At 39.5% G+C, this 14779-nt stretch overlaps 1 protein-coding gene across 1 annotated transcript in view; it reads right to left on the bottom strand.

The window, feature by feature from the left end:
• Window positions 1-465, bottom strand: part of LOC578090 (myosin-2 heavy chain-like) — a 64578-nt gene extending 64113 nt beyond the window's left edge. Inside the window, exon 1 of the mRNA XM_030973999.1 lies at window positions 421-465. Within this exon, the coding sequence (XP_030829859.1) occupies window positions 421-465 (45 nt within the window). The remainder of the gene's footprint in view (window positions 1-420) is intronic.
• Between the last annotated feature and the right edge of the window lie 14314 nt (window positions 466-14779).

The following is a 14779-nucleotide window of genomic DNA, read 5'->3' as shown; positions in this document are numbered from 1 at the left end:
GACATCAGTCATCGACTGTGAAATACAGCCTACTCGTTTGCTATCGGCGGAAGACAGGTGCAATCTTCAGCGATCTTGGCAGCGACGCCGAGGGACAAAGTCAATCATATAGCTGCCAGCCTGAAGACCATATCGAGAAAGGTTTAACGGATCTTGGTAGAAATCTTTTGTGCTGTCGACTAGCTAGCTCGGGTTACATGTTGCCAGAAATGCCTGTCCCTTCATAATGCAGACAAGAGAAGTTCTTGGTGAATTAATTCACATTATATAGTACTGGTGTCGGTAATTTAGTCACTCTGGCTGATGGCCACGACCGGAAGTGGGACAAAATAAAATGTCCTCATCGGATCACTGCAGCCCTGAGAAAGAACCAAACCGCATGTTTGATTGCTTTAATGAACGACAGGAACATTAGCTCACCCTCGTGTTAGCATGGGCTATGACAAACACAAGATTGCTGACCATGCTGATTATGCCTGAATCAAAAGGTCGTCAACTTATCAAATGTAACCCCAAGGTTCCTCTACAAGATTAATGTTCTCCAAAGAAAGCTGACCAGGATCCTGTTGCATAAAACTTGTTATGGAATAAGGTCACAATAACTGTTACAACTTACAAGCTACTGAACTCAGAGCTTTTCACAGACTGAGAGCAAAATTGTCATATATCTGCTGCAATTGTTATTGATAAAAGGTTTTTCAAAAAACACGTCCCTGGCTGGACTACATATCCCAATGTTATCTTGACAAAGGAAATACAAAATTGTGTGTGATTACTAATTACTGATGTTTCTTGCAAGAAAGTCGTTTTTGGCACTTATTTGATAAGTTTCATATATTACCGTTATGTCAAAGACTTCAAATGAATGCTAAAAACCCTATATAAAAGGTAAATCTATAATTTGATAAGAGGAGAGTATAGGAATAATATTTGATCGGATTACGTACTTGCATGTGGCAGGTGTTATCACTGTCTCATGGATAGTAAATCAATGATTTTGGCTTCATTCTAATCACGCCAATGGCATAATACATAACCGCAGTTTGTCCACTTTCAGTCTCAAGAAAAAAAAGTAAAATTCACCGTTTGAGAAGATGTTGGCAGACATTCGTCTCGCTTTTGGGAACTTTAATAAACCAGCCACACCGTACAACCGAATCCAATATGAAACCAAGTTATTCTTGGTCATTCGGGGGTACAGTCATATTTTGATCGGTCTGTTGTCGGCTTGCATCGCTGTGGTGACGGTCTCGTTTGTGTGACTGGGGTTTACCCACCCACAGTAGGTCCATGATTTCACAGGCTTTGGAAGTTTCTACTCTCTATTTATACAGCATACACATCACCTGTTAAATCATAAGAGATTCTTCCTGATGGAAAATAATGTTGTAACACAGAAAGTCTGTGAAGTGAGGTTGGGTCAACAACGGAACCTTCAAAATAGTACGAGACGGAACTCCCAACATGACAGGCAGCACAAATCTAATGTAATGCACATATTCAAAGGAAAAGTAAGTTTGGAGCATGTTTTCGACGGATCTTCGTTCACGATTTGATGTGGCGCCAATATATTTTTAGTGAAAAATAATAAACTTCAATACAGTTACCCAGGCATTTTTTATAATCCTGCAGCACATGAACATAAACTGTGCTTATTATTCCAAGCGGACTCCTACATGTAAACAGGGAATTATTTCAAATCGTTTGTCCATAGACAAAGCATTCAATTTGTATACTGAGCATTGTGCCACTGTTGCACCGACATGTCCATGGTAAAAAAATGGCAAGATCAATGTCAATAAAGAAGAAAAACGTGCCAAATTGAAAACATGTCTGTAACGCTTCAAGCCATGAAAAATAGACACAACCTCAAAGAGAAAAGGATAACAGTTTACAAATACGCACCCTGAGGAAAATGTGGTCATACATCTTAACAATGAATCATTTCCGCACATTGCCCTAACCTATTTTGATTTGAAAGTTGAGAAGAAAGACCAAGGGAGGGGGGGGGGGGGGAGGTTTTGATAAAGGCACCTGTTTCGAGTTTGGAGTTTCGATCTTGTATCTGTCATGTCTTATTTGTCAGAATATTGATAACATCTACCTAGATATTTCAGTGCTGTGTTCTATTTCTGTGCTGTGGTCTATTGGATTGGATAATTCACCGGACAGTGGATCACAAGGTACGGGGTTCGAATCCCTGCCACATCACCAACTCCTTGGGCAAGACATTAATCAACATATGCCTCTCTCCACCCAGATGAAATACGTGGGTAACCATTAGGATGAATCGAGTGAATGCTTTGGAAATGAATTAAGCATCGGACGAATCTTACATTGCCATGTAAACCTAATGAATGTAGCTTCAAAGTTCAATCCGTGTCACTGGTTCCATGCATTGAATAGCTGTCGCTCTCAAGATGGGGAATACGATCACTTAAGATAAAAGGGGAAGGTCGCAGTGTTTAAGTGGGAAGATGAACAAACAAGGACAAATGCCATGTGACAGACACAAGACGCTGCATAGAACGTACGAGATAAGGAAAAGGGTCATCAAATTTAAGTAGAAGAAGTGCAGGATATGGAAAAACAATGGGCCTACAGATTACAGTTACTCGTCGCTCACGGACTATCTTTACCTTCGTAATATTGAGGATTATTCTGAAAGTTATCTTGGAACGAAAATGCCCTGTAAAGTGATAAAGTCCTATCTAAAAGACATTCTGAATTAAACCCCTCCTCAAAGAAATGATACCCCACACATATTAAGCAATATCGCAAAAAGGTATAGTAGCATCAGATGTCATCATTAATTCATCCTTATAAACGTTTCTAACAATTCTTATGTATGAAAAAGATCCATCATTATCCTTCCACTCCTATCTATTGAAAAGAACCATCCCCTTTAATAACAACATCCATTCCGTCTTCTTCGCCATCTAGAAATCCCGCTGTTTATCATGTCATCTTGGGTGCTATTATCACATTCATGTTTTGACAACGTCACACAGGCAATGTCACCGGCAATCTACTGGAAAACACCCGCGGGGAGTCGCAACATTAGTCACATGACACTATCACATGACTCCCACAGAATGACACATGACACAAGGTCACGTGACTCTCCAAGGAATGACTTGTCAGTACCCATCCATCCACCCGACTCTCTCGTCAACAGCAACATTGCATTAAGATACTACGATGGGCTTTACATGCTACAGATATGCACGATATCAAAGGATTAACATACCACAAAGCAGAAATTAGAAGAACTATACGGAATATATAACCAGTATCATAGTGGCGTTATAAGATACTTTGAAGCAATAGCTAGTGTTCTGTTAATTAATTTTTTGATTAAATTATCCGTTCAAAAGCGTTGCTAAAGCAGCCACAAACAATTATTGTTAGGTATAAATGATGGCACGCTTTTTCTTTGACTACATCCCCCGCAAATATAAAGGTTATTGTGGACACGTAAAAGAATCATTGTATTTGTGATCAAAGAAACAATTGGAAAAACACATGAGACTTTAGTTTTTCATCAATGCAGCAAATACGAGTCAAAATGAGTATTAAAACGGCAAGATTAGATGGGATGTATTGCCCTCTCCAACTTAGATTTTACAAATTCCCTCTACACGTACGCGTCTTAATCGGTAGGGAATCGTAGACAGCATATTCAATAACATTCTCAATCATTTATGACTTAGCGAAAGAAAATCTTTATCATTTGTAAGTCAGACCAAGAGATATTGAAATCATATCATATGCGCATTTTCAGATCAAGTTCATTTCTATGCCGCCTTCTCAATTTTCGGATAAATGAATCTTGGCGGAAGAAAAAATGTTTAAATTTAGAGGCTGGAAATGACGATAACGAGGTGATAATTCGAACCTTATTTTGACGCCGTCTCGTATACATTACGGATACCATAGATGTTGGCTGGAAGGCTAATAATTGAGCGCTCATGTCAACAACTGAACGAGTTCCTTTAAGATTGTCCTTTTGGTAGATACAAATGCAGAGCAAGATTTGAATTATTTTTTGTTGCTTGTTAATCTCTAGTTTTTTCGGTACGTTTTTTTTTTTTTTTTGTTCTGTTTTTTTTTTTAGATCTTGGAAATTGAGAATGGAAGAATGTGAAGGGAAGGAAATCATAGAAATCATTTCTAACAGCCGAAATTTCCTGTCGATGCACATAATTGTTATTTCATAGTAGAAATGATGCCTTCGCGTGATCTTTAGTATATACAAAGGTGAAGCGTGCCACGTCGAAAGAACAATGTGAACTTCCATGGACACCCCCCCCCCCCCTTTCACAATTTTCACAAGATATAATGCTATTCGGTGCTTAATATTACGGAGGAACTCCTTCCAGGCAAGAAGGTATATATAGCATACTATTATATATACGCAATCTATCAATTGCATCTATATAATCTACTGGATGTGTGCCGAGGGCCTAACAGATATTGCGAGCTGATGAAAGACGGGCTTCGATGGTCAGATTGTTCGCAATCTTCCCTCAAGTCCACGGGGATATAAACACGAGTGGCGACCGTGGCGTACTTGTTTCCCCGCCAAATTTCCGGGTCAGTGAGAGTTGCATTATGCACAAGGTCCAGGCTTTCTTGCCGTGGTAACATAAGGGAGCGTTCACATTAGTCGGTGTTAAAGGTAATGTTGAGGTCTAGCATCGTAAATGTTTTTTTCGACAGCGAAGAACTAAAATAATTCTTAATTGATACATATAGAACATGTAGAAAACCCGACGTCATTTTATTTTCTTGCAATCAGAAAGGGCAATATGATGGAGGAGGGGGGGGGGGGGGGTCTGTGCAGTATTAACGCATTTACATTTTGAAGTTTTCAATGAAATCTATAGATCTTACATAATAACTGACTTTCGAGAAATAAGTACAAATAAGGTCATTCAAAAGTCACTGGTAATGTAGCATAGTAGAAATTTGATAACAGTTTGAAATTTTAATTAAATAGATGTTACGTGTGCCCTTTTTTATTTTGCTTTCGTTTACGGTGTATTTAATGAACCTTCATCGTGAGATTCAAGAAATTATTCAATTATCAATATCAATCAACCATGTCAGAACCAATCACTAGAGATAGTAACAAGACACAGAGCCATAATAAATGTGACAGGGAGAGAGAGAGAGAGAGAGATGAGGGGGAACCGGAAAAGATGAGAGGGTGAACTACGGAGAGGGAGACACCTGTGTAATATTGAAAGACGAGGTGCACGAACTTAATGGTGTTCCAGAGAGTCCAGACTTCCCTTTCCTTCCCATTACACCTTCAACATTCCATTGTTTATCCATATATTATATTCCATGTTTGTCGGCACAAAGACAAGTGCCTCAGATTTTAGTCCATACACCAGCCCCCCCCCCCCCCTCCCCACCCGCCTGGTCTGCCTCCATCTAACAAAAATTCTAGCCTCTTGGTGCCACATCCCTCCTCTCCCATTCAAATTTCTATCACAAAAATCAATCATGGTCGGCAACGTCAACAATTTCAGGACTTTTACCCAAATCTCTTTTGTGCAGCAAAGTTGGGTTTCTAACATAATTGTACATAATTTATACAGGCAAACTTTTATGAACATTGTATCCCCCCCCCCCCTTAACCTCTTCGAAACGTTTCAGCTACGTCCCTTGCAAAACAGAAGCACAAGAAGTACATGTAAGGAGTAAGGAGGAAGAGACGAGGAAGAGAGGAAGAGAGGGAGAGAGGGAGAGAGGGAGAGAGGGAGAGAGGAAGAGAGAAAGATGAAGAGATAGATAGGAAGAGAGAGAGAGAGAGAGAGAAAGAGAGCGAAAGACCGGGGAAGGGGGGGGGGGGGGCGTAGGGGTGCAACACTGCACCCTCCTCAGCTCTGAGAACGTGACGGAAGCTACTAGGTTTCCTGGCCGTGGGTTCACATCAGCACGGCTGAGACCCTGTACAGGGACCACGTTAACCAGACATGACTCCTGGTAATTACTCTGACTAATTTTCACGATGGTATGAAGCAGACATGGGAGTCATCGAATGATGAAATCATTCTTGGGAGGTCGTTAAGGATACAGCGGAGAGGCGGACGAAGAAGATACATATCCAAGCCCCTATAATGTATTCGTTAATTGATATAGGCCTACTTTCATTAACATTTTATTTTTCAATTTTACTAATTTAGCTAGCGCTCTTGTTGATCTTCTTTTCCCAAATCATGAAGGAACATGATGTTTAGCTCACTAAATACAAGGGACTATGTACTTTTTCATTTAGGATATACCTCTTAAATGTATCGTAGACGTTTACAATTCATGAACTGACAAAATGGTTGACTGTACCTTATTTACTAAAGTGATGTTTAAAGAAAGAGTAAGAGGGGGTGGCAATAACACTATAGTAACGAAGAGAGACGAAAGGTGGGCAAGATAGACAGATAGAGATAAGAGGCGAGGTAGAGTAGAGAACAAGATGAATAGATAGAAAGAGTGAGCGAGAGTGGAAAGATAAAGAGACTGAAATGGCAAAACAGAGAGACAGAGAGAACACAGAGCGGGTGAGAGAGAGAAAGAGAAAGAGGAAGGGAGAGAGAGAGAGAGAGAGAGAGAATGGGAAGAAAGATTGAAAGGATTATGAGAATACATGTAACGTGATTATCCATTCATAACCACAGGATTACCAACAATACTACATAATATTACATTCCGATTCAAAGAATAAATCTCGAGATAAATCCACGTTGAAAAGGTCGTAAGAATTAAACCATTGTCGAGTAATCTCACTAAATTACGCGGTTATTATCTGAGATGCACAACAACCTGACACATATCACAAACCATCATCGTGATAATGTTACTCGCGAATGCGTCATTCAGAGAAGCAATGTATCATGCTCAGATACTGAAACATTCTAATCTTCATTTAATCTGCCTTGCTTTGTGTCTTTACCCAGAATTTCGCAACGAAATGAACGACAAAAAACCAGATATTTGCTAATTGATTTTTTTTTCTTCAAACTTGGGTTCAATGGGATTGTATCCGTTTTGTAAGTCACAGTTGTTCGATGTGATTATAACATAATCCTCCTCTGTATCGTAGGAGATGAAAGCAGCTTTTGGGATATACATGGCTGTGTTTTGAAGTAAGAACATGGCGTTTCTCAGAGACAGAGAAATCACTTGTCACCTCATAATGAATAATAGTTCAACCATTTTCCAGGATGCTCGTTCACAATGTGAATGACGAATTGCTCTACCTGATATGAAATAGGGATTTCATGAAGACGAAGATTTATCAAGGGTATTAGTATTACGCCGTACATTCCCAGGGTGTTAAAATGCAAATAAAGCTATAAAATATCATTGTCAGTTCAAAGTTCAAACAAGTATAATTTAGCAAACATTTGATAACTCTTGAGATCCTCCATATTAAATGAAGTATTTGCAAATATAATATTATGTTTAGCATGCTCATAGAACACAAAACATACATGTACAGTGTACATGCTATTAGTAACTTCTTGCTATTATATAGTTTCATAAGAATAATTTGTGTGGCTCCGATAGCGCTATGGAAGAACTTTCTCCCCACAATTAAAGGCAGTAATATCTCGCATAAAAGTCAACGGAATTTAGGAATTGTAGTTATCGATCAACCGAAGGGGTAATAAATGTACCCCCTCACCACCAAAGGAGGTAATAAATACTGTTCCTCGCAATCTCTTCACTCACTTTAGTGTATAGATTAAGAAGATTTAATATGACTTTGTAAGATAAGCCCGGTCTCTGGTCCCACAGAGAAAGGAGCGGAGAGGCATTTGAATAATTCGAAAGGTATGTCCCAGCAAATCTCTACAGAGATCGCGTGCCAATTCAAACGACATGACGGTGAAAGGATATATCACTTAGACAGCATGCAACATAAGATGTAAAGGTACAGTAGAAAATCAACAATGGAATAGAGCTAAAATTTCAGACATCATGGAGTACACGGAATAAATGTTCACACTTTTGTTAAATACGCTCCTAATAGTGCTGTAGGAAGGCGCCAAAATATCAGCTTGTGACGAATGTGTAGCCCAAGGAGAGATAACATCGCCAGGATTGACACTGTAACTCATCGTGTTAATCAACTCCAAAGTCTCCCTCTCTCTCTCTTTTTTTTTCTCTCTCTCACTCTGTCGAGTACCCTTTCTATCTGAGCGTCTTTCTGTTTTACATGTCAATCTCTCTTTCTTCCTCTTAATATACTTAGGCTCCCAAAATCCACTTTCCCTGTGTATTATCTTCTGTCTCTGCCCCCCCCCCCCCTCCCCGCCCTCTCTTTCTATCACTCTCTCTTCAAAATGAAGCACCAAGTGACTATCAAAATGTGTGATCAGCCCCTCGATATTATGATTCTATCATATTTCACCTCTAACAGACCCCATTTGGGCTTTATTTTCACTACTCATTGGGGATGCCACGTACACATGCTTGTTTCATCGAAAAAATAACATTATTGGTGGCAGATGTATGACTAGTCTTTTATCACTTTCATCTTTCTGCCTTCGTTTGTTTATCACTTTCCATCCGAGGAGTAAAGTTAATAAAGTAAAGTAACTTTAAAGAGATGATGAATGATGATTGTCTTAAGTGTAAATATAGTTGGTTAATTTTTGAATATATCTTGACGAGAATAAACACGAAACACTTTCAGTATAATTACAAGATCTTTCAAATGATCAAAAAACAATATTATTTTGTCTATTTCAGATTCAAAGTCCATTGAGCAAATGGACTTTAACGAGTGAAAATGGCCGCCATTATCATCAATACGAAGAGAAGAAGATTTGGGGAGAAAGTGATCAAACATGTGTTTTGTTTTTCGAAGCTGTCCAATAACAAAATGGTTTGACAATGAGTCACAACCTAAAACAGATAACATATCCTTCAACAAATATCTGTAGTGTTTGAGCGTATCACCATCTCGTCAGGTCGCCGGAGAGGGCGTGGCGTGACGCCCGACATGGCCAATGCGCATCTCCCGATTTCCCGTTTTTGTCACGGGAAATGACGAGGTGGGGTTAACCGAAGATGCAGCAGGGCAGAGATCCGAACAGGATAGTGACATTCCACTTATCATCGACAATATCGTGACGGTTATTGTGATAAGATTGGAAGGGAGAGTAGAGACTGTACGAGGCCATGAGATGGGTCCGTTTCATAAAACTTGTTATCTATAACAAAAACTAATTTTCTGAGACAAATTTGCTCTCAGCCAATCAGATGCCGTGATTTCAGTAGCTTATAACAGTAGCTTGTAACTTGATATTGATATCAAGTTTTATGAAACAGGGCTGAGTGTGCCAAGAAAGGAGATTCAATGAGGTGGGTCAATGATCGATAGGGGGAAGAAGCGAGATCAATTTCCTCACTTTCATTGTTCGCTAATCCATTCATAATGTAACTATGCCACAGAACAACTTCAAAGGTGATGACGGGTGCTAAATGAGTTAAGTTTACATTGATTATGAAGAAGAAAACACAAATCAGAGATGATCTCGAAAATAAATTTTAGTCGCGATGCAGTCTCCATCACACATACATATTATGATCGGTAAGTCTACATCTCATGTAGATATCAGCTTCGTAACCGGCTGGACGAGTAGCCACTGGGCTTCTTGACATGATTACACCAAGGACAATTATTGCTATCCGGACATCTTTTACCGACAAACTACTCCCCGGACGATTGATATAAATAACAGGAGGTGTCGTTGGTAAGTGGTTCATTCACTTGACTCTAAATCCAAGGGTTGCGGGTTCGAAACCTAGCACAGTAGAAATGTCCTTTGGCAAGGTATTTATCCACATTAGCCATTCTCCACCCAGGTATGGGAAACTGGAAACTGCTGGGGTAGAATTAGTTACAGGGCCCACAGGAAGAACATACTTTAAGCCAGTGCAGGCTTCCCCGGGCAAGATTGTTTTATTTATTTGAGTGACCCTGCGTAGTGGCATGGAGAAAAGATGGCAGGCATGGAGAAAGTTGATTACAATATGCATTCAATTTTCCCACGACACATGTCACAAGGCAAGTCCATTACCACTATGACGTCATCCCATGCGGGAATACCCCCTAACCCCTAGGCAGGAGTGATAACAAAATATCGAAGCGCGCCCCTAGTTGAAAATAATTATTTTATGATCGCCTTGCACCATGGCAAATAAGTAATCATCGAATTATTTTGTGAGTTTGCCAAGTGAGGGTAGATGGGGGATATTAAAAAGGGATGCGAGAGCATTATAACCAATTTCTTTTACTTCATGATTTTAATCAATCGACGCTCTATGTGGGCCCATGCCCATATCATTCTCTTTTTTTCTCGAATATTTGCTTCGTAATGATCAGGTTATATACATGTAGTTTTATAAAAAATAAAACGGTTAAAGTTACTTTACACCATTTTTAACATTCAGTTTAGATATACGATACTTCCAAGGGCATTTCTTACAATTTGTTTAACGTCATACCGTTTTAAGATTACCAAAGAAATAACACTTCACTCGGGGCACTGGCAAATATTGTGTAGATGAAAACGAGAAGTAAGTGATAGAAGACATAGTCACAATTTTTCCTTTATGAACAGATGATGAAAGAACCCTGAACGATGGACAGAGCTGAATAGAAATCGAGATATTATTACAATTTTTTAAATTTTATGCTGTTGCCAGGAGATGATACAAATAGTACAGCATTTGCATTCTTCTTTAGAGGACGGCCAGTTGACCCTGCAATATTTTCTGAAGCTCTAATGCTTACTTGGAAATCCGAACAATCTAATAATTTCTTTATTACGTGGACATAAAACGGGTAAAACCGGAATAGCGTGGCTATTTTGCCTTGTTTGGCAAAAGGCAGTTCTAATACTGGAGAAGAAGACGGGGAAGACGATGGCGAAAATGCCAAACGTCAAGCAGCGAAGCTCTCAAGCTACAACTGAACTTTTCAATCAAAGGATTTCTATTTCCAGCCTCCGGTCATGTTATACAGTACATCATGCTCAAGAGAGAACGAGAGGGAGAGAGAGAGAGAGAGGGGGAGATGGAGAGGGGGAGACAGAGAGAGGGAGAGAGAGAGAGAGAGAGAGAGAGAGAGTGGGAAAGAGAGAGATAATGGGAGATGGCGGGTCAGAGAAAAATAGTGGGAGCGACATGTAGAACTTATATAGGCACCAATAGTGACAGGTTGAGAGAAAAACAAAATTAAGAGACTAGTACAGAGAGAGAGGAGAGGTCAAGATACGATGGTTGAGGAATAAGACAGAGAAAGAGAGAGAGAGAGAGAGAGAGAGAGCCAACATAAAATGAACAGAAACTAGTTGGCCATAAATGGGTAAAGCCACAAAACAAGGTTCAATAAAAATGAGGTGGCCAAAGTACATTGCCACCTTCCAAGATAGAAAAGACCTCCAAGTCTAAAGAATGAATCTTAGATAGTTAAATAACGATGTCAATATACAGAGCATCGATACATAGGTATCTTATGTAATGCCACAAAGTTCCAGAGCATCAATCGTACTAAAATAGATTTATAATACTTTCTGGAGGTCATCCTAAACTGTGTCATTACGGTGAAGACAATTTCCCTCTTCTGTTTGCGCTCTCACTAGCGACTTCTATTCTTCTTTTCTTTCTTTCTTTCTTTCTTTCTTCCTTTCATTCAGTCAGCCCTTTCGGGTGCGGATATTTCAATCAAACATAAGTCTTTTTAATTTCCTCTCCGCCGTTGTGAAAACACAAATAGTGTTAGCTCAAAAGAACCGCAAGCTTATTCATTCGCTATTGGAAATGCGCTAATACTTTTAATATCACTCTGTTTCTAAATGTCGCAAAATGTCGCAAAATGCCATGTTTGTGTAGGTCTTTGATCAATAAATATAGGGATTCACCCCTTATTACGAAGTGAGGAAAGTTAACTCATCATCGTCGTCAATTCCTACTATCATCTTCAATCTATAGAATTATAAATCTATAGTCTACACCATGCTCCCCATCTACATCAAATGTTTCTATTATTGTACTTTCACCGCATACTTATTACTGTGGCGCACTGCGGACTGTGGTATTAACCGTCAGATTTGTATTCAAGATTACCATACAAATTGAGCAATACTTATTGGATGGTAGCAGATCTCGTATCACATGCACGGGCCCATTTTTTTTTTTTTTACACACAAAAACACACATACATATTCTATCCCCCTCCCTTCCTCTCTCCCCCCTCTCTGTACCATGTCCAAATCGAAACCTCATGGCGCTCTTAATTGACTTCTATAGACATGGTAGAAAGGATTAAAAGAAAACAGCATCAAGTCATCCCTCCCGCTCTCCAGAGACAGTAATAAAGGAGAGCATCACCTAATGGCAAATTCAAGGGTTTTCACGTCCACGTAGAGATCGATTCTAATGATTTTAATTAAAAAGCACTTGAACCCCATCTCCACTACAAGACTTTTTCCTCAATACCTGACAATCTTGTACGGGGTGTCAAGATGTCGAGGAAAATGGTGATGTGGGGGAAGGGCGGAAGGTGGGGTCAACTGAAGATGCTTCTCATTCGTTCCCCCCTTTTGCGATGATAATCAACATAATTGTATTTCTGTCATTTATATTTTATTTTAAAAGATGTTCAAACATGAAATAAACATTGACCCGAAGAGTTAGCAAAGTCTTCATATACATCGTTAATTTTCATGTTTGGATTATGTGCATGATCACAGATTCAAATCAAGATTAGACATCATATAATTAAGAGGGGACATAACGAGCATTGTATTGTGGGACAGCGATGGCCCAGAAGACAGTGTGCTGAGGGATTGAGGGCTCAAATAGTTTAGGACCATCTTGAACGTCACAGAAGTCAAAGAGACAACGCACAGGCCGTATAAATTCTACCCATCTCTGTTTCGTTTACCCTATCGATCATATTTTCGCTCATATCTCATGCTCACATCTTACGGACTTTGTAACATTAATATTTATTTCGCTTTCCACATACGTCTTTTCTAATTATACGTTGTCTGTTTGTCTGTCTGTCTGCCTGCCCCTCTGTCCGTCCGGGACTGTTTCTCCCATCGTCTTTTTATTTTTCTCTACTTTCCCTCTATTTCTTCTCCCCTGTTTTTACCTCATTGACGTTCGTTTCATGACAGATGAGCGAACATTCATGTAGTCTGCGGTTACAGTTCAACGTTCTTAAATTCAACCCAGGGTCTCCATTAACTCTCCAGGCGGAACTATCTGAGGGGAACCTAGTTGAACAGAACGAGACAGTCAGAGAGAGAAAAAAAGAAGACCCTATCTCATTTCACTTCTGCAATCCGTTTGATCATCGAAGATTACACTAAATACCGCATACATGTGACAGAAAGAGATATCGAGAGAAACATTTTAAAAAAAATACCCTCTCCCTTTTTCTTTCTCCCCTTTTCCTTTAGTCATACTGCTCATTAATGGCTACAGTAATTGTACCTATTACATGAAGCATATTTACCATTAATATCCTCTACAAAGATTAATGGAAAATATCAAAACCATCAAGCTCAGAACTGCCTGATAAATGAGGCCGACATTCATTCAACATTGTCACTAATGTTTGTACCCTATCACTCGAATGTTGAATATTTCGGAACTTTCATACACCAAAAAATACACGAGTCGCCCTGTCACTAAATGTGATAATCTATTAGCAAAATACCATGTCGTATAATATGTACAATTACTGCAATGGAATAAAGAAATCATTCATTATATTATCATATAGTGTATCTTCAATCATAATCCACACAAAGCACATGAATTATTAGTATTTACTTATAATCCTTCGACATTACCAAAAACCACGATGTGATTTGCACCGATTTACCATTTATACACTAACTGTTGAATCGCAGCAAACATAACCATAAAGAACACTGCTCCGAAAAAAAGTCTTAAAGCTTAAATGCTTATTTATGTTTAGCAGTTTTTTTTTATAACGCAGGCGAAATGCAATCCCTCACCCATCCCATATATATTCTGCCATTCAGTCATTAGCATATCCATGTTGGTCGACAGATTGGAGAGCGTTTCACTTTGTTCCGGGTTCATCGCACTTGATTTACCTGGCAGTCGATTGACAGACTGAACGTGATAGTCATGGAAAAAAGCAGAAAAAGACGACGACGACGGAGAAGGAGGAAGAAGAGTAGGAGGAGGAGAAGAAGAAGGAGAAGAAGAAGAAGAAGAAAGTATATAAGAGTCATAGAAGGAGAGAAGGGAGAGATAGATATACAGAGAGAGAGAGATGACATAGAATATTGTAGAAAGAGAGGGGGAGAGATACAGACAAGGAGAGATTATTTGGAAGTAGAGGAAAGCAAGGGGCGCAGAGAAGAGGGTGTAGGGAGGGAAGAGGCAACAGAGAGTAAGATCTTGGGGAGAGATATATAGAGAGGGAAGGACTAAATGTGAGAAATACAGAAGAAAACTGAGAGAAGGGGATCGATTTCAACGAGGGAGTCTCGGTGTCAGCATCCGTAGAACCCTACGTCGAGATCAAGTTATTGATTTCGCTTAATTTGCCCCCCCCCCCCCCCTCCACCCCCAAGAAGAAAGAAACAGATATAAAGAGAGGTGAGGTGTGAGAGCAGGGCATTTCTCTTCACCTTTACATCAACGTGTCAGTATCACTTTCGAATAACAGGAAAAATGTAAGGGAAGTTGCATGCGAAGAGATTTTGGC

Source organism: Strongylocentrotus purpuratus, unplaced genomic scaffold (assembly GCF_000002235.5).
Source record: "Strongylocentrotus purpuratus isolate Spur 01 unplaced genomic scaffold, Spur_5.0 spur5_scaffold_7, whole genome shotgun sequence".
Lineage (NCBI taxonomy): Eukaryota > Metazoa > Echinodermata > Echinoidea > Camarodonta > Strongylocentrotidae > Strongylocentrotus > Strongylocentrotus purpuratus.
The sequence above is the reverse complement of the archived record's forward strand: the minus strand, read 5'-3'. Positions and strand labels throughout refer to the sequence as shown.